The sequence below is a fragment of the Oncorhynchus gorbuscha genome, linkage group LG07 (assembly GCF_021184085.1).
Source record: "Oncorhynchus gorbuscha isolate QuinsamMale2020 ecotype Even-year linkage group LG07, OgorEven_v1.0, whole genome shotgun sequence".
In the NCBI taxonomy this organism is placed as follows: domain Eukaryota; kingdom Metazoa; phylum Chordata; class Actinopteri; order Salmoniformes; family Salmonidae; genus Oncorhynchus; species Oncorhynchus gorbuscha.
This window is the reverse complement of record NC_060179.1, coordinates 31,674,366-31,700,034: the sequence shown is the minus strand read 5'-3', so window position 1 is coordinate 31,700,034 and position 25,669 is coordinate 31,674,366. Positions and strand designations below refer to the sequence as shown.

The 25,669-nt window shown below is 44.7% G+C and overlaps 1 protein-coding gene across 1 annotated transcript in view; it reads right to left on the bottom strand.

Moving 5' to 3' along the window:
* LOC124039800 (plexin domain-containing protein 2-like) overlaps positions 1–25,669 on the bottom strand; it is a 184,894-nt gene that overhangs the window by 13,475 nt on the left and 145,750 nt on the right. The window contains exons 8-12 of the mRNA XM_046356188.1: positions 17,465–17,560; positions 16,830–16,911; positions 10,401–10,461; positions 9,874–10,030; positions 3,967–4,005 (exon numbers count right to left, since the gene is read on the bottom strand). Of these exons, the coding sequence (XP_046212144.1) occupies positions 3,967–4,005; positions 9,874–10,030; positions 10,401–10,461; positions 16,830–16,911; positions 17,465–17,560 (435 nt within the window). The remainder of the gene's footprint in view (positions 1–3,966; positions 4,006–9,873; positions 10,031–10,400; positions 10,462–16,829; positions 16,912–17,464; positions 17,561–25,669) is intronic.

Genomic DNA, 25,669 nt, shown 5'->3' with positions numbered 1-25,669 from the left:
CACCCTAGATCAGCTAGATGCAGGCGAGAGTTTGTAAGGAGGTATTGAATATATCAACGTCTGTCACCTTGACTACACAAATTTATCTCAACCTGTAAACTTTGATTCATAGGATGTAGCAACCTCATGATGGGTATAGGGAACGGCACCAACCGCCACTGTTCCAGGTAATACCCTTTTTGGTTCCAGGTAGAACCCTTTTGGGTTTCATGTAGATCGCTCTGTGGAAAGGGTTCTACATGGAGCTAAAAAGGGTTCTACCTGAAACCAAAAGGGTTCTACCTTTTTGGTTCTAGATAGCACCTTCTTTTGCCTAAGAGTGAAGATGTGTGCTAAACCTGCGGCCACCACAGGAGGTTGGTGGCACCTTAATTGGGGAGGACGGCCATGTGGTAGTGGCTGGAGCGGAATTATGCGGTTTCCATGTGTTGGATGCCATTGCATTCCGTCCGTTCCAGCCTATATTTTGTGCTGTCCTTCCCTCTGCATCCTCCATTGGTGGCCACAGTTATCATTACTTTAGACACCCTCTCCATGTTGCAGTCGCATGGCTTGGATACTGTGTACGTGAGACTGGTTTGTGGTTGTAATCTCTCACATGCACACTGTTCACCTCAAGACAACATAGTGTGGTTTGGCGCTGCAGCAGCCTTTGGCTGTTTGTGGATTCAGTACGTTCTCAAGATGATCACATTGGCTCGTTCCCTCCCTTTTGGCATTCACCTTAAGCCCAAATCCCTTTCCAGCACGCTTCCCACACAGTGAATGCATCCCAAATAGCACCCTATTCCCTACATAGTGCACTACTTTTGACCAGAGTCCTATGAGCTCTGGTAAAAAAAGTAGTGCACTACACAAGAAAAAGTGTGTTATTTGAGACGTACCCTGTGAATGCGGAGATGTCCTCTCGTCTGGCTGATACCCCAGGTTTCTGGGAAGAGGCTGTGCCACAAGTCAGCAAGTGAGATAGGCAATGTTTGGGCAATGAAAGGACGATAAGAGATTTCCAATTCCTCTCCAGCAGGAAATTAAATATTTGAGTGCTTCACTCTGGAAGTGATAGAGTCGGGACTCATTTTGGAATTCAAATGTCACTCTCTCACACTCAAAGACGCACACACACACAAACTAAATCCAATGTGGGTAAAGCTAAAAAACAGAGAACTTTTTAAATTTTTAAAAAATAGATCTGTGTTGATGTGTGTAGGTAGCAGAGTGCAGAGGGGGCCAAATACCGGTCATAGCTACCTGTATAAGTTTAAATGGAAATGTGAGGGAGATTGTTGACCACCTCTGCCTCTATTGAAATCCCCCTCACTGGAACCCCCCTCAAATTCCTGCTGACATTCAGTTCATTTGTGGAGGATCCCCATTAAAACAATACATTTTTCAAAGTGGAGGCAACAAGGGCAAATTAATGATGTTTGAATTGTGGTTAACGCACCAGTTTTGAGAGCAGTGGTCTCAGGAACTTGCTGACATTCACAATGAACCTCCGTTTTCTGTCCTGTTACACCAACACTCTGAGATAGAGTTAATTCGACATTAAGGCAACTATGAAGCTCTATCCTACGTGTCCATGTTTTTGAACACCTTCCCCTCATCCTTCCTTTCCTGCCTCCCTAGCACCCACATAGGCTGTGTCTATTGCTGAGCATTTAGTGCTTTTTGAGGTCGGTTCTGATTCGGTTCGGTTTTTAAGAAACTATCATTGTTTTGGATTTCAGTTTAGAATATTTTAAAAACATCAAATGCATTATGAAATATGACCTCGAAATGATTACAATGATTCCAAGCCAAATATTGAGAACATCTAAATTGTCAAAACATTAAAAACAGGACATTGTCTAACAACACCGCTCCCTCGACACAAGCATCCCGAGTGCGCGCATAAACTCCCATTAGGCCTACAGAAATACATGCGTATAAAAATGTATCTAACTGATGGGATACATAAGCTACATTCCTTGCCAAATGAGGACAGTATTATCACAAATTCAAAATGGACTGGTTGATTGAAGTAGGGAAATATGTGTTCCAACAACGAGCTGCAGTCTTGGAATAATTTCATCCCTACTCACCAAACAGATGGTGTGGCCGTAATCCATCACCATGCAGTATTCAATGTGGAATTGTCCATTAAGAAAATGATCCATTTGGAAAATTCCAAATAAACTAAATCAAACATCTGTATATCGAAAAGAAGACCGATTCTGTTGAAAAATAAAACACTAATATATCCCCCTGAGTCAATACATGTTAGAATCACCTTTGGCAGCGATTACAGCGATTACAGCTGTGAATCTTTCTGAGTAAGTCTCTAAGAGCTTTGCACACCTGGATTGTACAATATTTCTTCAAGCTCTGTAAAGTTGGTTGTTGATCCTGGCTAGACAGCCATTTTCAAATCTTTCCGTAGATTTTCAAGTCGATCTAAGTCAAAACTGTAACTAGGCCACTCGGGAACATTCAACGTCGTCTTGGTAAGCAACTCCAGTGTATATTTGGCCTTGAGTTTTTTGGTTATTGTCATGCTGAAAGTGAATTTGTCTCCCAGTGTCTGTTGGAAAGCAGACAAAAACAGGTTTTCTAGTAGGATTTTGCCTGTGCTTAGCTGTTTTCTCTAAAACTCGCATACCCATAACATGATGCAGTCACCACCATGCTTGAAAATATGAAGAGTGGCACTCAGTGATTGTTTTGGATTTGCCCCAAACATAATACTTTGTATTCCGGACATAAAGTTGATTTCTTTGCCAATTCTTTAGCAGTTTTACTTTAGTGCCTTATTGCAATTTTTTTTGAATATTTGTATTATGTACAGGCTTCCTTCTTTTCCCTATGTCAATTAGGTTAGTATTGTAGAGAAACTACAATACTACTCAGTTTTCTCCTATCACAGCCATTAAACCCTGTAACTGTTTTAAAGTCACCATTGGCCTCATGGTGAAATCCCTGAGTGGTTTCCTTCCTCTACAGATGCGCCTGTATCTTTGTAGTGACTGGGTGTGTTGATACACCATCCAAAGTGTAATTAATAACTTCACCATGCCCAAAAGGATATTCACTTTTTTTAAAAACCCATCTACCAATAGGTGCCCTTCTTTGCGAGGCATTGGAAAACCTCCCTGGTCTTTGTGGTAGAATCTGTGTTTGAAATTCACTGCTCGACAGAGGGACCTTACAGATAATTGTATGTTTGGGATACAGAGAGGTAGTCATTCAAAAATCATGTAAAACACTATTATTACATACAGAATGGGTCCATGCAACTTATTATGTGACTAGTTAAGCAACATTTTACTCCTACACTTATTTATGCTAGCCATAACAAAGGGGTTGAATACTTATTGACTGAAGACATAATTTTTAACAACATAACATTTTTAATTTCCACTTTGACATTATGGGGTATTGTGTGTAGGGCAGTGACACAAAATCTCAATTTATTCCATTTTAAATTCAGGCTGTAACACCACAAAATGTAGAAAACGTCAAGCGGTATGAATACCTCTGTGTCCCAAATGGCAAACTTACTATGGGCCCTGGTCAAATGCAGTCCACTATAGGGAATAGGATGCCATTTGGGACACAACTACAGTGCCTCCAGAAAGTATTCACACCCATTGACTTTTTCCACATTTTGTTGTGTTGTACCATGAATTTAAAATGTATTAAATTGAGATTTTAGACACCATGATTGATCAGTCCCATCCAGAAGCTTGGTACAGAGCCATTTCAATCAGCCTCTGGATGAGGTGCTTCAATGAGCCGCTCCTTCCCTTGGCCTGTCCTCCCCAGAAATCAAAAAGCGATCTGCTTTCTGGGGCAAGCAATCTGTCAGCCATAAATACACAGACCGCAGCCTTGTAAACAGACCCCCATATACTCTACCCAACATGCAGCAGTACAGAGAAACACAACTGTCAACAGTCCAAGGATCTAGGAAGGAAAAGAGAGGCTTACCTCCATTGTCTTTGAGATGCAGAGCAATCTTGGTGTCATCTGTGGAAAAGAGAGAGAGAGAGAAATAGACACAGAGAGAGAGAGATAGAGGGAGAGACAGAAACAGAGAAATGAAGGAGGTCAGAGGGTCAGAAAAATGTTTGTCTGTGATTTATGTTATCCTTACAGCTGTAGATTTACATATAGAGTCCCTATGTCTATTATACAGCAGAGAGCTGCCTGCCTGCCTGCCTGCCAACAACAACTATTGATCTTAACACTGGTGAAGAATGTCAATCAAATGTTCTGAAATAATCATCACGGACGATTATTACACAGGTTTACAGCAAATGTACTTTTTTTTAGCATTCTAATCTTATAATTACCATTATGATTATAATCACCGGATAATCTTGGGTTAAAAGTGAATTTTCTACACTTAATTTGCAATGAAAATGAATGTTTTGGATAAAATGCTTCTCCCATGCATAATTCAACAGCTAAGATGCAGTCTGGGGTTAAGCAACTATGAAACATGTAAATTCACTGTGACCCACATTCTCTGAGAGAGGGGTGATATGAATTTACACACCTCATAGGATCCACATTATGCTAATGTGCCATATACATGAGCCTGTGAAACGCTATGCGTGCTATTCCACCATATCAAAACTAGAAAGAGCCTTGGAAAGGGGTCTCAACTGAGTAAATCTATTTCAAAGGCTTTTTTTCATTTACATTTCCAAGATCAAAGATAATTTAATGCCTGCAACCATTTCCTAGTCTAAGAAATGTTACGGCCTATGCGATAAGGTGTATGAGGGCAAGGCAGGGAATCAAAGTCAATGACCAATCCCGTGCCAGTGATAGCAGTAAGAGAGGGAGGGAAGGGGAGAAGAAGGAGAAAGGGGGGGATTGGGAACAGGAGAGGGAAGTGATGGGTTCTCACACCTCCTAGTAACAAAGCTCTCCCTCACTCCCTCCCTCCCTCCCCTAGTAGCACGTGCCTCTGAACCGCCAAGCTGAGAGAACTGGGTCGGAGGGGGGAAACTGATCCTCTGTGCATGTCAGGAAATGTGAGGGTCTCTGTATGTCACACAGAACCCCCAACTTTTTTTCATGCTAACACACCCACACGTCGCTGGAGTTTGTTTTGCCTCTCAGCTGGATCTCTCTCACACTCCTTTCCACCTTTCTCCAGCGTTCAAGTCATCTGTGGTCATACCATCACCTCACCCACCTCACTGAGTGAAGGTCTTAAAGGGGCAAACTGGTATAGCTACATAAATGTTTTGACTTTTGAAGAATATAATTTATTAATGCCTCATGAGCTTTGCTGTTTTCTGACCCCAGATTGCCCGTTTAACATTGGCTGAGAGAAATTGGCATTTCCGTGCAATCTCCACCAAGAAGAGAATTGAGAGTATAAAAGAGAAAAGGCCAAGGACTGAAACACTGAATGTAAGACAAGAGATTAGATGAATGAAAAAGTAAATCGTACAATTTGTCATTTAGAAGTCAGAAAAGTGGAGCTGGATGCCATTGATATTTGTGTAGTGGGTAGTACTCAGAGCCAAAACCATAGGCATCCGCTTTAGAGATCACCACATACTGGAGCTGGATCCAGACCCATTTAACCCAGAACCACCGGGCACCAGTTCTACAGAACAGGAACCAGAAATCATACGTTATCTCACCATTCCAACCACTGCCTAAGACACCGTTAAACACCACTCTGCAAAAACAAAAAATGTAGTCTGCCTTTATCCTAAAGTTTTAGACTTTTTCCATCAATTCTACAAGCCTGGGAAACCAAAGAGCACCTTACCATATGAACTATTATTAATGTCTGAGGGCGTACTCAGTTATTCTGCCCATTCCATTCCACTTCACAATTCCACTTCACTTCCCTCATTTTATCAATCTAGCTAACCTCCCTCATTGTGATTGCAGATTCATACAGTGATGCATTCCTATAAAACATCATCCGTCGTCTGCACACATTAATAAGATGAATAAAGATGGCGTCGGACATGAAGGATGACGTTTTACGTGTTCCTAACCAATTTGTTTTTTGTTTGTAACTTATTTTAAAACTTATTTTGCAGATAATGTTGCTGTAACCGTCTCTTATGACCGAAAATATATTCTGGACATCAGAACTGCGATTACTCACCATGAACTAGCAGAGTGCAATGTTAATGACACACTACTTTCCCGGGAACAGGCCCAGATCCCTGTCATTTGCGTGAAGAGAAGGCGGAGAAAAAGGTTCTGGAGGGCGGGCTGCCTTCTGAGAATTCGTAGGCGATTGAATAAACCCCCACTTCCTTCCATTCTTCTAGTGAACGTGCAATCTTTGGAAAATCAAATCAATGATCTACACGGAAGATTAAACTACCAACGGGACATTCAAAACTGAAATATCTTATACTTCACGGAGTCCTGACTGAAGGACGACACTATCAACATACAGCTAGCTGGTTATACGCTGTATTGGCAGGATAGAACAGCTTCGTCTGGTAAGACAAGGGGCGGCAGACTATGTATTTTTGTAAATAACAGCTGGTGCACGATATCTAAGGAAGTTTTGCTTGCCTGAAGTAGAGTATCTCATGATAAGCTGTAGATCACACTATCTACCTAGAGAGTTTTCATCTGTATTTTTCATAGCTGTATACACACCAACACAGACTGATGCTGGCATGAGTTGTATTCTGTCAGAAGCCATGGATTACAGGCAACATCCGCACTGAGCTAAAGGCTAGACCTGCCACTTTCAAGGAGCGGAATTCTAACCCGGAAGCTTATAAGAAATCCTGCTATGCCCTCCGACAAACCATCAAACAGGCAAAGCGCTCTCCGCAGTCGATGTGAGTAAGACCTTTAAACAGGTCAACATTCACAAGGCCGCAGGGCCAGACGGATTACCAGGATGTGTACTGCGAGCATGCACTGGCAAGTGTCTTCACTGACATTTGCAGTGTCTCCCTGTCCGAGTCTGTAAAACCAACATGTTTTAAGCAAACCACCATAGTCCCTGTGCCCAAGAACATTAAGGTAACCTGCCTGAATGACTACTGACCCGTAGCACTCAGGTCTGTAGCCATGAAGTGCTTTGAAAGGCTGGTCATGGCTCACACTTATCACCATCATCCCAGACACCCTAGAACTACTCCAATTTGCATACCACCCTAACCGATCCACAGATGATGCAATCTCTATTGCACTCCACACGACCCTCCACACTACCCTTTCCCAACAGCTCAGTGTTCAACACCATAGTGCCCTGAAAAGCTCATCAATAAGCTAAGGACCCTGGGACTAAACACCTCCCTCTGAAACTGGATCCTGGCCTTCCTGACGGGCCGTCCCCAGGTGGTAAGGCTAGGTAACAACACATCTGCCACGCTGATCCTCAACACAGGGGCCCTTCAGGGGTGAGTGCTCAGTCCCCTCCTGTACTCCCTGTTCACTCATGACTGCACGGCCAGGCATGACTCCAAGTTTGCCGATGACACAACAGTGGTCGGCCTGATCACCAACAACGACAAGACAGCATATAGGGAGGAGGTCAGAGACTTGGCCATGTGGTGCAAGGACAACAACCTCTCCCTCAAAGTGATCAAGACTAAGGAGATGATTGTGGACTACAGGAAAAGGAGGACCGAGCATGCCTCCATTCTCATCGACTGGGCTGTAGTGGGGCAGGTTAAGAGCTTCAAGTTCCTTGGTGTCCACATCACCAACAAACTAACATTGTCCAAGCACGCCAAGACAATTGTGAAGAGGGCACAACAAAACCTATTCCCCCTCAGGAGAGAGACAGAAAAGATTTGACATGGGTCCTCAGATCCTCAAAAGGTTATACAGCTGCACCATTGAGAGCATCCTGACTTGTTGCATCACTGCCTGGTATGGCAACTGCTCGGCCTCCGACAGCAAGGCACTACAAAGGGTAGTGCGTACGGTCCAGTACATCGCTGGGGCCAAGCTTCCTGACATCCAGGACCTCTATACCAGGCGGTGTCAGAGGAAGGCCCTAAAAACTGTCAAGGACTCCAGCCACCCCTATCATAGACAGTTCTCCCTGCTACCGCACGGCAGTGGTACCGGAGCACCAAGTCTAGGTCCAAGAGGCTTCTACCCCCAAGTCATAAGACTCCTGAACATCAAATGGCTTCCCAGACTATTTGCATTGCCCCCTCCCCCCTCTTTTACACCGCTGCTACTCTCTGTTGTTGTCATCTATGCATAGTCACTTTAATAACTCAACCTACGTGTAATTATTACCTTATTACATGTATTCGGCGCATGTGACTAATACAATTTGATTTGATTTGACAGAAATACACGCTGTTACATATTGCAATGGATTCCACAGTTAGCTGGCTACAGCTCTTTCTCTTGGGTGTTAACAAGAGTGGATATTTGAGATTATTAGTTGTCCATTAGCACAGTGTAGGCTTTGTGTATCTCCCAGGCATCCCAACCCATCCTTACACGTTGGTCAAGTATCAACCCCGGGATGTGCCAGTTACTGGGTAGAAAACTAACTCTGCATAGGCGTTTAGTCATGATTAAAGTGCATAATGTGATTGTACACATAGTGACAGGGACATTAAGTTGAACATATGACTTTTCATTGGGATGATGAATGGCAAAGGTGAATTCTAGATGCCTATTCAAGTCAGTACTGTGTGTGTGGGTAATATGTCAAACTGATAAGGATGAATTAGCTGTTTGTTTCAATACATACCAGGCTTGAAAGCTATTAACAGGGAAAGGAACATATCTGTAGTCAATTCAGTCTTTGGGAGCATCTCAAATGGAACCCTATTCCCTACATAGTGCACAACTTTTGACCAGAGCCCTATGGGCCCTGGTCAAAGTAGTGCACTACATAGGGAATAGGGTGCCATTTGATAATCAGTCTTTAAGTAGCTCCAGTATCTCTGGGGGAGGGAGGGAGGGAAAGGAAGGTAAACGACCTCAAAAGAACACCTTCAGAGTTTCAGAATTTCTCCTGACATCAGCAGAAGGACCCAGGGTTATTTTTTCTCCAGGAGGGATTTGTGTCTGATATCTTTGAGATGACTACTGCAGTGTGACTAATCATGAACTCAGGATGGACATGCTTGGCCCCTGGGACAGAGGCTGAGAAACCCTGTTTTAGAGTGGCCATCTATTCCAGCCATCTGTCCCTGCTTGCTGGGGTTGCAGGCAGCACTTGCCTGATGATTGAAGATATTTATCAGCAACAAATAAATCAATAAAAAGCCAGTATAAAAATGATTATAAAATACTTGTCATTAAAGATGAATAACCAGCCAAAAGGACTGAACACTAATATGTTTCTGTGTGGATGCATCTCTAAGATTTTAGAGATGTTGTCCTAATTCAATCCACATTGTTTAGTTGTGTAAAACACAGCTGGCATGCCTTGCATCCTTTGTTGCCATCTGGAGTGCATTTGGTGCTCAAGGAAAACTATCCGGATAGTTATATTACCAAAGAAATTACAAAAAAAGCAGAACATATTGTAGATCAAAAATACAGTACATCATTTGTAATGAAGTACCTGTACCTACACAGGAAAGGTACTGTGTACTTTGTTTTACTTAACGTCACAACAGCACATCCATCAAGACTTCTGTGTATTAGCCTACTCTTCAGTTCGAAGGTAGGGCCAGGGTTGTGTTCATTAAGATACACTGTAATAAAACATTTTGCAAATGAAAATGAAAACAAGTGTTTCTCATTGGACAAGTTCAGATAGCACAAAACTGAAGAAAACTAACTGAACACAACCCAGTTTTTCCTGAACATTTTGACTGGACCAGAAAGAAAAAATGTCTGGTCATGTCATACCAGTATTCAGACACAAGTTGGAGTTGTCTGCTTTGGTGCGTGCGTTAGTTGTCTTACCTTCAGTGGGGACGCTGGTCGGGGAGAGGGACGTAGACAAAGAGGCTCCGGCTGTGGTGGTCTCTCCTCTGCTCCGGCCTGTTGTCTTGGCAACTAACGTGGTGGTGAACGGATAGAGTTGTGTGGTGTTGATGATATCACAGCTTTTGTCCTTGGTCTGCAAGACAGAATACAAGGGCCCTCTTCGTCATGCATGTAAGAATATGTTGTGTGTGTGTGTGTGTGTGTGTGTGTGTGTGTGTGTGTGTGTGTGTGTGTGTGTGTGTGTGTGTGTGTGTGTGTGTGTGTGTGTGTGTGTGTGTGTGTGTGTGTGTGTGTGTGTGTGTGTGTGTGTGTGTGTGTGTGTAAGAGCAGAAGATGTGAAAGGAGTAAACTGGGTCATCTCCTTTCCCCCTGCACATAGCAGACCAGGGCATCCATCATCCTGGCAGTCACACACAAAAAACACCTTACAGCAGATACACATGCACGCACACATTCCACCATATCCCCACTCACTCCTTTCCATCAGCCACGACGATATTCACCTCATCAGGACAGCTGTTATCCACCCAGTCCTGCCGATGGCGGTCGAACCCACTGGAACACCTGAAACCAGAGGAGACGATTGTCAGGAAGAGCTTAGGAACATGAACACAAGACATGCATCACTAAGAGGGCTAAACCACAATCAAAGATGGAATGAATACATCTCGAAAACGTCAATTATAGCAACATGTATACGTGGTGCCATCCAGCTCAGTAGACCTGCAGATGTTACATGAAACCAAACATGTTTCAAATAATCCACTATAATGTATATAATAATGCACTATAATAATCTCAGTCTGGGTGTCCAAAATAAATTCAAAGGGGGAAAAGGCCATGATTATTTGAATATGGGGGGGGGGGGGATTGTGAAGAGGAAGTTCAGAGTACAGGGGTTGATGTAGGGGGTGAGGGGAAACGGGAAGAGGGAGAGAGGGGTGAGGGGGAATGGGTAATGCCTCCCAGCCAGAGGCGACACATAAACTCTGTGGGCAGTCGGTAGGCCGCCTGTCTCTATTGCGGAGTTCAGCATTTTGTTCCCCTCAGGAACAGTCTAGCAGGAGGCTACTGGTCGCTTTCTGTCCCTTTATCTCCGTTCAGGAAGTGTAGTCCTCTTTGAGCCACCTGAGGGTCTGCATGTTCAGAGACGGGAGCACCGACTCGCAGGATTAACAGTGGTATTTTCCCATTTTAGAGTGTGGTTCCCAGTATCCTAACTTCCGACAGTTCATTGCGTCTTCATGTCCTGTGTTCCGTCCCATTTCTTCTGTCCCTCTTCTCCAAGAGGAACCTGTCAAGTTTGATCTGCTGCAGCTGGCTGGGGAGGCTAGTTCAGGATTTTTGTCTCTTGCTCCTCTAGTAGTGGGGTTTCTGTCTGCACCCCAAACGTCTGCTGGATCCCTCCTTTCATCAGCGAGGGCAACTGCTCATTCTTATTCTTGTTCACAGATCATAATGAGTGAAGATACTGACCCCCAGGTGAACCTTCATACTCTCCTCCCCACCTCCTTATCCCTCTCTCTTTTCTTCTCTCCTCTTTCTTCTGTAAGCCCTTGCTTACATTTCAATGTTACATTCACTGAATTTTGAGGAACATGTTTTCTTGCTTTCACACAGAGGGATGGTTTGTTCTCCATCTTTCTCTCTCTAGTATATTTTTTGATTTTGTCTGTCTGGCTCAAACAGTCCACTGAAGTCCAAGACAGAAAGCTGTGCAATCATATCCCCAATGGCGCAGGTGGTAAACAAATGCTCAACCAATGTCATGCACCTCACAAACACCTAACCCGCTAACAGTGCAGCAAGACCCACGAACAATCCACCCCTCTACTTCTCTACATGGAGCAGTGGTGGCTGGTGGGTGGGGATATCGGAATGACGGGCTAATCATAGTAGCTGGAATGCAATATGGGACGGTATGGTTTCCATGTGTTTTATACCGTTACATTTATTCCAGTCCAGCAATGAGCATGTCTTCGGATATCTCCGCCTACTAGCCACCACTACCGTACAGACAGGCCGCATTAACCTCCCTTCTCCGTCCTTATTCCCATCAGGTCCTATAACTCCCATCAGTCCTGGTGACTGTGGTAACGCTCTCCGTGTGGACGAAGAAGAGGAGTCCATTCCCATCTCCCTCTGCTGTCTAATCAGCCCACACTGCCCGGATTTCACCGTATTGTTGCCGGAAAAATTCTGCCGGAAATCTGTCCAATCAGCCCGAGACAGATTCCTTCACCTCTTTTCCCCTCCGTTTTCGCGGGAGAAGCGGAGCGAGAGAGGGAGACCGAGACAGGCCAAGGATATTACTGCAACACAGGTCTGACCGGTCCCTTCGGATCCTTTCTCCTTTAGGTTTTTACCTCAATGCCATCCAACATCCCAAATGGCACCCTATTCCCCTATGGGCCCGGGTCAAAAGTAGCACACTATATAGGGAATAGGGTGCCATTTGGGATGCATTCCAAACCTTCCTTCCAACATCCCCCCTCAGCCACCTCACTGCTAATTATAAATGGGTTGAGCTGCCTCATTTGAATATAAATGAATACACATGGGAAAAGGTTTCTGTACGGTCTTGTCGTTTTCTCCCCCCTCTTTCATGGCAGAGAGGATGCATTTCGTTATTGGGTTTAAAAGACTCATTGGTCTCGGTTACATTGCGGGTGCATTCAAAGATATTTAGTCTATCTCATACCAATGGGCCATATTTCTTGACATTATATGGATTTACTACCAGAGGTTTGAGGGTTACTAAAGCTCACTGGGTCTACATAGCGAACGTTAAGCTTATCAGTGTGTAGGAATGTTGAAACCATCATTACAGTCATGGCACGACACTCAATCTATCTCCACACACATGCAATGTGATTGCAACTGGGTACTGGACTTCCTGATGGGCCACCCCCAGGTGGTGAGGGTAGGCAACAACATCTCCACCCCGCTGATCCTCAACACTGGGGCCCCACAAGGGTGCGTTCTGAGCCCTCTCCTGTACTCCCTGTTCACCCACGACTGCGTGGCTGCGATCCAACGCTGAGACCAATGCTCCAACAACACTCCAACAGCGCTGTCCAAACCCGCCATCATTCACATCTCACAACAGGCAGGTAATATCCCATCTGTGCAATAACATTCTGCGCCGTCTCAAATATTTACCTTTTTGTGCCAGGGTGTGAAAGACAGAAAGACAGAAAGACAAATGGTCAAGGGGAAAGGAGAGAAAGAGAAGAGAGAAGAGAGAGAGAGAGAGAGAGAGAGAGAGAGAGAGAGAGAGAGAGAGAGAGAGAGAGAGAGAGAGAGAGAGAGAGAGAGCGAGAGCGAGAGAGTCGGTGCGAGAGAGGGGAATTCTCGATTTCCTCCAACTCAATCATCAAGTTTGCGGACGACACAACAGTGCTAGGCTTGATTACCAACAATGGAGAGAGAGAGAGAGAGAGAGAGAGAGAGAGAGAGAGAGAGAGAGAGAGAGAGAGAGAGAGCGGAGCGAGAGAGTCGGGTGCGAGAGAGGGGAAGATTTCCTCCAACTCAATCATCAAGTTTGCGGACGACACAACAGTGCTAGGCTTGATTACCAACAATGACGGGACGGCCTACAGGGAGGAGGTAAGGGCCCTCAGAGTGTGGTGTCAGGACAATAACCTCACACTCACACTCAGTACAGGTGCATCAAAGCTGGGACCGAGAGACTGAAAAACAGCTTCTATCTCAAGGCCATCAGACTGTTAAACAGCCACCACTAACATTGAGTGGCTGCTGCCAACACACTGACTCAACTCCAGCCACTTTAATAATGGGAATTGATGGGAAATGATGTAAAATATATCACTAGTCACTTTAAACAATGCTACCTAATATAATGTTTACATACCCTACATTATTCATCTCATATGTATACGTATATACTGTACTCTATATCATCTACTGCATCCTTATGTAATACATGAATCACTAGCCACTTTAACTATGCCACTTTGTTTACATACTCATCTCATATGTATATACTGCACTCAATACCATCTACTGTATCTTGCCTATGCCGCTCTGTACCATCACTCATTCATATATCTTATGTACATATTCTTTATCCCCTTACACTTGTGTCTATAAGGTAGTAGTTTTGGAATTGTTAGCTAGATTACTTGTTGGTTATTACTGCATTGCCGGAACTAGAAGCACAAGCATTTCGCTACACTCGCATTAACATTAACATAAATTTGATTTGATTTGATTTTGAATGAAGTACGCAGAGTGACCGCATCTTATTCAAGCGCAAGATCTCTTTGAAATGTTATGTGGCGGCAGTCATTTTGATAGTACATTCATGATGCACACACACACAGCTGTGTTTTTGAGTAAACAAATCGTCTCTTTCTCACCAAATGAGCGCTCGGCAGTATTGGTAACCACGGCAAGTCGCTGGTCCATAGGGATGCCTTGCATGCTTTATTAGCTCCAACCCGCTTTTAATTGTCCAACCCAGCCCAGCACCCAGATTACATACATCAGAGGGACCCAATGAGCTGATTTAGCCTGAAACACATGGGAGAGCAGGTACCCAACCAGCAGGTTCTTACACATCACAGAGAGAGAGGGCGAGGGGTAAAGAGAGAGAGAGGTAGAGAGAGGTGGGGTGTAGAGAGAGAGGTAAAGAGTGTGAGACAGCGAGAGAGAGAGGGAGAGAAAGAGAGAGAGAGAGGTGGGGTGTAGAGAGGGGGCGGTAAAGAGAGAGAGAAAGAGAGAGAGAGAGAGGTAGAGAGAGGTAGAGAGAGGTAGAGGTAGGGAGAGAGAGAGAGAGAGAGAGAGAGAGAGAGAGAGAGAGAGAGAGAGAGAGAGAGAGAGAGAGAGAGAGAGAGAGAGAGAGAGAGAGAGAGAGAGGTGGAGTGTAGAGAGGGGGCGGTAAAGAGAGAGAGAAAGAGAGAGAGAGAGAGAGAGGTAGAGAGAGGTAGAGAGAGGTAGAGAGAGAGAGAGAAAGAGAGAGAGTTCATTACGGCCACGCTCTTAAATCACAGGCATCTTCCTTTCATTAACCTACTGCCCAACAATGCTGCAATGCATTTCAATTAGCTGGTTTAAACTGTGCATTAATTTGACTTTTCAAGGGAAGTTTGTTGTTGAAGGACACAAAGGACTGGAGCGAGCCCTAACGGTGTGATGCAGCCCGCACGCGTTTAAATCTCATTAAAATGCAGCGTAATTAGATCATTATAATTCAGGTGTATAGTGTGTCATCGCAGCTCTAATAAACTGCTGGAGTGATGCACGTAAAGGGAGTTTAGTTCGATGCACAGGCGGTAGAATTAGTCTTCTTCTGGAGGGCACAGAATATAGATACATTGTCAGCTGTGATCCTGTATGGCTAAATTGGTAGAGCATTGTGCTTGCAATGCCAGGATTATGGGGTTGATTCCCAGAGCCACCAATACATCAAATTTATGCACACGTGATTGTATTATTATTTTCTAAGTTGGATGGAGAGAGGAGACAGAGAGGAGACAGAGAAGGAGAAGGCTAAACCCTGACCTTTAGTGACCTCACAAAGCCCAGTGGCCCCGGTGTGTGTACTGCACGTCTCCTAAATTGCGCATGGTCACTCTCGGGAATAAAAGATTCATCTGAAATAACTATGGGGTCGTTTCATTATGGATGCACAGGCCACTAAACGACTTCTTCCCTAGTGGTACCCTTTTTCCAATATAGTACACTACTTTTGACCAGCGTCCACAGGGGAATAGTAGGCTGCCATTTGGGACGTGGACAACGTGTAGAGACATAGGAGGAGGGGAGTAGTCAAATCATCTCCGCTAAATCCAACAGACATTTTCCAAGAACTGAGGCCCAAAAGCTTTCAGTGCACTTGAATACTGATGGCTTCTTAACTTGGACTTTTACAAACCTCAAAATGGATAACAACATGCCTGGAACACATTCTCTGCTTCACGGTTCATTTATGCCTCCCTGTCTTCTGAACCCAAACGCTGCGATCCAACGCTGAGACCAATGCTCCAACAACACTCCAACAGCGCTGTCCAAACCCGCCATCATTCACATCTCACAACAGGCAGGTAATATCCCATCTGTGCAATAACATTCTGCGCCGTCTCAAATATTTACCTTTTTGTGCCAGGGTGTGAAAGACAGAAAGACAGAAAGACAAATGGTCAAGGGGAAAGGAGAGAAAGAGAAGAGAGGAGAGAGAGAGAGAGAGAGAGAGAGAGAGAGAGAGAGAGAGAGAGAGAGAGAGAGAGAGAGAGAGAGAGAGAGAGAGAGAGAGAGAGAGAGAGAGAGAGAGAGAGAGAGAGAGAGAGTCGGTGCGAGAGAGGGGAATTCTCGATTTCTCAAAAAAAAACAAGAGTAATGGGTCGGATCTCATGTTCTCTCGCTCCGTTGTTATTTTCTTCTCTGTCTTTCCTTTGGGCGCCATCAATAAGGAAAAACGACTGAACATCACCGGGAACTCACTGGCACCCTCCCAAATTGCACCCTATTCCCTATTTACAGTATACAGGGCACAACTTTTAACAAGGGTCCAGGGCTCTGTTTAAACTGGGTGCACTGTACAGGGAATAGGGTGCCATTTGGGACACACACCACTGAGCAGAGGGAATAGGGGAGGGTCTGTCTCCATGTGATAGGCACATGTCTATACATACACCTCACACTCAATAGCTCGCTAAGAGAGGTGCTGAGTGACTGGAACTAATAGCAACATTTAAAGGAGGGAGAAGAAAGATAGGGAGACTGAGCGAGCGATGGAGATGGAGGGGAGAGCAGAAAGGTAGAGTGTTGGATGGAAAAGATGGTCTCCGTCCCAAATGGCACCTATTCCCTATATAGTGCACTACGTTTGATCAGAGCACATAGGTTGTAGGGTGGCATTTAGGATGCAGGCAAAGACATACAGTGAGGGGTATAGAGGGGTGTCTGACCTGCGAAGGCGGTGGCACCAGCTACAGTTGAAGTTGATCTGGGAGGAGATGCAGCTGCCACAGCTGGTGAACTGGAGACATGCTATGGAGGGAACAGTATACACACACGTCACAACACACACACGTCACTGACTGAGTCTACTGAGTCAGTCAAAACACAATATAGAAATCTATATATAGATTGCTAGATTGTTGTAGTTGATAATGCAAAACAATATATTAAATTAAGCATCTCAGAATAGAAGTGCTGATCTAGGATCAGGTCTCCCATGTCCATGCAATCTTATTAATTTAGATATTAAAGGCTAAACTGATCGTAAATTAGAACACCAACTCTGAGACGCTTGATACATTCATACCAATTGTCAAAACACCAACATAGAAATCCATAGCTAGAATGTTGTAGTTTGCTAAATGCAAAATAAATGTTTCTAAAAGATAGGAGTTTTGATTCACAGGTGTCCCTGAAATGATGGGATACAGCCTGAAGGAAAGTCTATGAGCTCGACATCTACTAGGTCTATGTTTCACCTATTACTTTATCTAGAACCTAGGCTAGTTCATGGGGGCCTACTTGTGTTGTCATTATCATATTTCATATCATGAGCCACGTCTATCAAAGGAATCCATCTTACTCGGTAAAGGCATCATTTCCACTGCTGTGGAGTTGGTGACTTTGGTCTTCGTCAGCTCCACGCGATGATACTCATAGATCGTTCTCCTACGAACATCTGAATGGAGTGAGTGAGAGAAAGGGAAAGAGAGGGAGGGAAGGAAAGAGTGAGAGAGAAAACGGTCACAAATCTTCCTCGGAGAGCTAAAACTAGGACAAGTGGTTCCCGAGGAGGAGAGCGAGAGAGAATAAGAGGACAGAGAGGCAGAATCAGGCCATATGGGAAGAGAGAAGAGCATTCCTTTAGTTTGCTCTCTTTCACTCTCTCTTTATCAGAAAGCCTGCTACTTGGCAAAGGGGTGGGCAGAAATGTCCCACTAGAGGTGATATCCCTGTTGAAAGCCCCCAGTTCCTACAGGCAATGTCCCAAATGACACCCTATTCCCTATATATTGCACTACATTTGACTAGGGCCCATAGGGCTCTGGGCAATGGGGACCTGGTCAAACATAGTGCACTATGTAAGGAATAGGGTGCCATTTGGGATGCTCCTCCAGTGACTAAGATAATCTGCTGCAGCAGTCACCAGGACCAGGCTAGGTAAAATGGAGAGTTTGATTTGATCCACCATTGACTCTCAGTCATCCCCCAATAATAAGTTGCTTTTTCAATCTTAGTGTAAAATGGCCCACTTAGTTTTGCAGTCCATGCAGTCCCCCCCCTCTCTCCCCCTGGCGCTGCACTAAACTATGCACAGACAGAAAGGATTATAAAATGATATATTATACTGTAGATCCTAATTAAATTCAAATGAAAAGGCATAGCTCTGCCACTGTGATCTCATAAATGTAAAAGCTCTGCTAGTTAATTCCTTCATTCCAGTCATTTTCCTGGTGTGTTTAAATGCTTAGTTCAAGTTAATGTGACTGACAAACCTGGAATACAATGGGACGTTTATGTACATCAGTGAGAGTAATTATTTAACGTAGCCCGTATGACATTGGTCGACACAATACATTTTCTATAATGCACACACTTGCTTGAGCAATGAGATAGGAAATTGAAATTCAATAAACAGCACAGCATGGCCGTGGAACATATACAGCAATGAGTTTGACTGCTAGCGAGCCCCATTCATTATATACACTTATTGTATACACTCATACATAATTGACCAATATCGAATGAACACATTTTGCCTGCTTGGATGAGTTTTCATCTAAGAGCAAAGCCATTATTCTGTTGTGTACAACTGTGGATCCAGATACCGCAGCGGCAGACTGGGACCAGAAATCGTCTCTGGCATTTCAGGGCCGATTCCTCGAGGCCCCCACACCAGCCCTGTTTTTCCACAAGGACCCCACTATTAGCCTAATCATCGTGCTGAGCGAATAACCAACTTTTCTGTTACTTTTCTGTTTTTAAACAACTAATTGACTGACATCGGTTCAATCATTTGAATTTCTGTAAGCGTTAAATCAGATCAAGCTCGAACTGTGCAATGTAGTAGGGAGTTATAGTTTTCAACAGGTCAATATTCTACATAGTTTAGCGCAGAAAGCCTCCCGAGTGGAGCGGTGGTCTAAGGCACTGGGTTTGAGTCCAGGCTGTGTCGCAGCCGGCCGCGACCGGGAGACCCATGGGGCGGCACACAATTGGCCCAGCATCGTCTGGGTTAGGGGAGGGTTAGGCCTGCAGGGATGTCCTTGTCCCATCGCAGACGAGTGAGTCCCGTGGCGGGCCGGGAGCAGTGCACGCTGACACGGTCGCCAGGTGTACGGTGTTTCCACCAACACATTGCTGGGGCTGGCTTCAAGTGGGCGTTGTGTCAAGAAGCAGTGTGGCTTGGTTGGTTTGTGATTAAGAGGACGCACGGCTCTCGACCTTCACCTCTCCTGAGTCCGTATGGGAGTTACAGCGATGGGACAAGACTGTAACTACCAATTGTGTACCATGAAATTGGGGAGAAAAAGGGATAAATAAAATGTTAAAAATGAAAAAGATTAGTACAGAAAATGTGGTAATTAATGACAATAATCCATTCCAAAACATGATTATTTTTTAAATAATCAAACCGAAACTGAACCAACTTCAAAAAGCACTAATCGCTCAGCACTACCTGATAGTTATCATTTCGCGCAACCCCCCCCCCCCCCCCCGGTCAAAAGCACTGCACTACAGTTGAAGTCGGAAGTTTACATACACTTAGGTTGGAGTCATTTAAACTCGTTTTTCAACAACTCAACAAATTTCTTGTTAATTTTGGCAAGTTGGTGAGGACACGTACTTTTCCAGTCATTTTTTCCAACAATTGTTTACAGACAGATTATTTCACTTATAATTCACTCTATCACAATTCCAGTGGGTCAGAAAATTCCAGAAAAAAGATGTCATGGCTTTAGAAGCTTCTGATAGGCTAAAAATACATAATTTGAATCAATTGGATCAACTGTACATACAATAGTACGCAAGTATAAACACCATGGGACCACGCAGCAGTCATACCGCTCAGGAAGGAGACACGTTCTGTCTCCTAGAGATGAACGTACTTTGGTGCGAAAAGGGCAAATCAGACCCAGAACAACAGCAAAGAACCTTGTGAAGATGCTGGAGGAAACAGGTACACAAGTATCTATATCCACAGTAAAACGAGTCCTATATCGACATAACCTGAAAGGCCGCTCAGCAAGGAAGAAGCCTCTGCTCCAAAACCGCCATAAAAAAGCCAGACTACGGGTTGCAACTGCACATGGGGACAAAGATCATGCTTTTTGGAGAAATGTCCTCTGGTCTGATGAAAGAAAAATAGAACAGTTTGGCCATATTGACCATCGTTATGTTTGGAGGAAAAAGGGGGAGGCTTGCAAGCCGAAGAACACCATCCCAACCGGTAAGCACGGAGGCATCATGTTGTGGGGGTGATTTGCTGCAGGAGGGACTGGTGCACTTCACCAAATAGAAGGAAACATGAGGAAGGAAAATGATGTGGATATATTGAAGCAACAGCTCAAGACATCTGTCAAGAAGTTAAAGCTTGGTCGCAAATGGGACTTCCAAATGGACAATGACCAAAGCTGTGGCAAAATGGCTAAAAGGACAACAACGTCAAGGTATTGGAGTGGCCATCACAAAGCCCTGACCTCAAGCCTATAGCAAATTTGTGGGCATAACTGAAAAAGCATGTGTGAGCAAGGAGGCCTACAAACCTGACTCAGTGTCACCAGCTCTGTCAGGAGGAATGGGCCAAAATTCACCCAACTTATTGTGGGAAGCTGATGGAAGGCTATTTTTAGTAGGATTAAATGTCAGGAATTGTGAAAAACGGAGTTTAAATGTAGTTGGCTAAGGTGTATGTAAACTTCCGACTTCAACTGTATATAGAAGATAGAGTGCCACCTGAGACGCAGCCTATGAGTATTCATTCTTCTAATACAGGTGAGAAAACAGTACTATAGAGACATTAGAATGTGTGAAAAACACATTCAAAACATGCTTGGTTTTGGCACCAAAAACATCTGACCAAGGCATACTGTACATTATTAGCTGACTTGACCCTGAAACCCAACCAACCCACCCACCTTCTACCCTCCCCTATGGCTGGCTTTCTCTAGCCCCAGGCATTAGGATGATCAAGTCCAATGTTAGCATTGAGGGGCCAGAGTAGGGGGGAGGTCTCTCGCTCTCTCTCTGCCTGCCTGGTGGTGCTGCTCTGTGGACAGGCTATCCAGACCCGGTCGCCTGCCTCTGGTTTCCTCTGGAGGTGGATGAGTCTGGGGGTGTAGGGTGGTGCTGCTCTGTGGACAGGCTATCCAGACCCGGTCGCCTGCCTCTGGTTTCCTCTGGAGGTGGATGAGTCTGGGGGTGCAGGGTGAAGTTGCTCTGAGACGCTGATCTTGGCAGCCAGGACACCCGTGATACAAGTGAGTATTCGACATCCAACCATGAAAACGGCCACTAGGGAAAACAGTAAGCGCTGTTACCTTCAAGTAGGTTTTGGTTTTGCTGGGGCGTAAGCATATGCCTCTGACTCCAAATATTGCATGTTCGATTCCAGCAAGAGATGTCTGTTTTAAGCCTATCCCAAACCTTAACCCTTACCTTGACCTTAAACACTTTAAAATGTTACGTTTGCCACAACTTTTACATTTGACGTTTGAGAAACATGGATGAATGTCTAATTCTGACGAGACCGTGAGAGGTAGTTGGATCTCGGGTCAGTTTAGAATTTTCCCTCTACTAGGGAAGGTTAGGATTAGGGGAGGGGAAGCTGATCTTAGATCTGCACTATTGGGAAACAGCGAGTCTGGGAGGTAGGAAGCTTTAACTCACAGCAATTACAGTCTCAGCCTGAGCATCAAAAGCGGTAATGAGGATTTAATTGTCCTGCTCCAATACCATCAAACAAAAGGAGCTTTGTAGAAGTGTGTCATCAATTATGCACACAAGGGTCTATTAGGCCATCATCTAATTAAAAGCACACGCATGCAAAATTATGCGCTGGCCCAATACCTCCCCAAAATACAATGGAAAATAGGCTACTGGTCTGGTACGCACCTAAGATGGGTCCAGCCAAGGAAATGGTTTCTTATTCATTCACCCCTGAAAGTTGGATGAGAATCATCGGAAATGTGATGTGAGAACCTTGTGCAATGTGTTAAAAGTCAATGAAGGAAGAAGGGAATCCAAATTCTAAACCGTGCTTTGTTTGCCAGTAGCCCTTGTACCTGTGTCACAGTGGAGTCCGACTCTGCTGGAAGGAGAAATAGAATGAATACGCACAGGCAGACTTTCATTACTCACACTGTTCCAACAGCCCTGTGATATTAACAATGATAATCACTGGGCAGAAACAGAATATCACATAGGACCCTGACTGTGAGGTTAGATCCCTGTTCTACTCCTATTCCCGGTGGGGTATAAAAAGCTGCAATTCCATACAAGTGTGTTTCCTGCCATCAAGATATAACACTCATGCAGCTTTCACATCAACTCGTTCATTCGGAATCCTTACCACCACACGGCAAGCTCTCTTGCGTCGAGCAAATTATTTCCACGATCTCCTCCCAACATCTTTGCAATCACTGTTCATTGGACGTTGGACATGGAAATTCAGCAATATCACAATATGAATGGATATGATGAATACACACAAGGATGTCAAGATGACCTCCTCTGCCCGCATAATAGTGAGGTGAGCTAATCCTGGGCCTGCTATTGTACATTGACCATGGTGAATTGGCATAAGAATAAACTCAGGCAGGTATTAAAAAGGACTGAGGCGCTTCTGGCTTTGAAAACATCATCAGAATAATGCATTGAGGTGACTGGGAGTCTGGCTGTCCGTGCATCTGGCTGCCCAGCCCGGGGGGTGGCTAAATAAAAGCCCGGGTTTAAAGGTTTTAACACAGGAAGACCAGCGGGCCTCCAGGCCTCTAGCACCTGACCTGGTAATTATCTCGCCTGTCCATTGGATGTCGGCAAATCCTCCCTCTGCTGCTGCCAGACGCCGTGGCCTGGAAATAGCTAGCTAGCATGGTCAAATGTTTCATTTCACAAATGAAGCGTGAACGTGGCTAAAGAGGTGGGTTAGAGGAAGCCTCTCGGCAGTGCTTGCTGTGTGTGCTCAGGCCGGTAATTGGCAGCAGAGACACTTATTGACTCGACATGAGTTCACTCCTGTACACTGAACACTCAGCCCTTCAGCTGCCTGGGCTCTTCCCAAATGGCACCCTATTCCCTACAAGTATCAGCAGATGTGCCTAAAAGAACAACCGGTCCTTAAAAGGTTGATCTACATTTCAAAAGACATTATTTTCTTCCAGGAGAATGAAAAACGAGTTCCATGCAGCTGTAGGGATTGGGATTACACAGCAGGAAATCAGATCAAAAGTAGTCCAGCCATCTGACACAGTCTGGGTTTCCGAGCTGGGTGGAACCCTGGGCCAGTGCAATCAATACTGCAGAAGGATCCATTCTACCTGCTGTCCAGGGGGACCAGATCAGGGTGTGTGTGTGTGTGTTCTCAAGATTGTTAGGGCTTTTACTGATGTCTCATATCCACAATGAACCAAATCAAAACATTTATATTCATCACAAGCAACTGGTGTGGACTAACAGTTAAATGCTTAGTTACGGGCCCTTGCCAACAATGCAGAGAGAAAGAAAATAGAGAAATAAAACACGTAATAATAAAAGTTACAATAGATTTTTTTTTAAACGAGTAACGATAACTAGGCTATATACAAGAGCTACCAATACTGAGTCAATATGCAGGGGTACGAGGTCATTGAGGTAGATATGTACATATAACTAGGAATAAAGTGACAGATTGTCAACAAGAGCAGAAGAGTAAGTGATCAGTCATGAAAGTGAGCGCAAAAAGGATCAATGCAGATAGTCCGGGTCTGCTAAATGACTTAAATGTAAATGTAAATGTAGCTATTTGATTAACTATTTAATTAACTCTTTAGAAGTCTCATGGCTTGGAGGTAGAAGCTGTTCAGGGTCCTGTTGGTTCCAGATTTAGTGCATTGGTAACACTTGCCGTGCGGTAGCAGAGAGAAAAGTCTGTGACTTGGGTGGCTGGAGTTGGTAGAGCATGGCGCTTGTAACGCCAGGGTAGTGGGTTCGATCCCCGGGACCACCCATACGTAGAATGTATGCACACATGACTGTAAGTCGCTTTGGATAAAAGCGTCTGCTAAATGGCATATATTATATTATTATTATATTATTTTCTTAGGACCTTCCTCTGAAACCGCCTGGTATAGAGGTCCTGGATGACAGGGAGCTCGGCACCAGTGATGTACTGGGCTATACGCACTACCCTCTGTAGAACCTTGCGGTCGGGTGCCGAGCAGTTTCTATACAAAGGGGTGACAAGATGCTCTCAATGGTGCAGCTGTATAACTTTTTTAAAGAACTGAGGGCCCATGTGAAATCTTTTCAACCTCCTGAGGGGGAAAAGGTGTTGTCGTGCCCTCTTCATGACTGTGCTCGTGTTTTGGACCCTGATAGGTCCTTAGAGATGTGGAGACCGAGGAACTGGAAACTGTCGACCGTCGCCACTACAACCCCGTCAATGTTGAAGGGGGTGTGCTCGGCCCCCCATTTCCTGTAGTTCACGATCAGCTCTTTTGTTTTGCTGATGTTAAGAGAGAGGTTGTTGTCCTGGCACCACACTGCCAGGTCTCTAACCTCCTCCCTATAGAATGTATTATCGTCGTCGGTGATCAGGCCTACCACCTACCACGCTGAGCTGTAGTCAGTGAACAGCATTCTCACGTTGGTGTTCCCTTTGTCCAAGTGGGAAATGGCAGTGTGGAGTGCAATAGAGATTGCGTCATCTGTAGATCTGTTGGGGCAGTATGCAAATTGGAGTGGGCCCAGGGTGTCTGGGATGATGGTGATAAGTGTGAGTCATGACCAGCCTTTGAAAGTATTTCATGGCTACAGATGTGAGTGCTACAGGGCGATAGTCATTGGGCACAGGGAGTGTGGTGGTCTGCTCAAAATATTTATGTATTACAGATTGGGTCAGGGAGAGGTTGAAAATTCAGTGAAGACACTTGCCAGCTGGTCAGCGCAGACTCTGAGCACGCATCCTGGTAATTCATCTGGCATAGGACCCCCTTGTGAATGTTAACCTGTTTAAAAAGTCTTACTCACATTGGCTACAGAGAGCGTGATCACACAGTCATCTGGAACAGCTGGTGCTCTTACACATGGTTCAGTGTTGCTTGGCTCGAAGTGAGCATAGAAGGCATTTAGCTCATCTGGAAGGCTCGTGTAATTGGGCAGCTAGGTTTCCCTTTGTAATCCGTGATAGTTCGCAAGCTCTGCCACATCAAGGAGAGTTATAGTGATCAAAAATCATGAGGCATAAACCTTCCTACAATTCGCTTTTAATTAAGAATCATCAGTTATAAACAAGCACATCCAGCCTTTTCAGAGCCCTGCACGACATAACATGTTGACGAACCAGTAGCTAACATTGGTACTGTATATCCTGAAATGGGTGCATTTGCTACATGCTTTGCCTACTAAACAGTAGCGGCTGAGACACATTGAGAGAGAGAGAGATTGTCCTGCCCTTTTGACCGGCTGAAGACCCAAGACGCTAATCCTGACCTTTCTCTCCAGACAGACAGACAGACATGGGTGTCTGCTCTCTGCCCAAAAATCATCCACCAACCTGCCTATTTCTCTCCTCTCTAGAGAGATCACA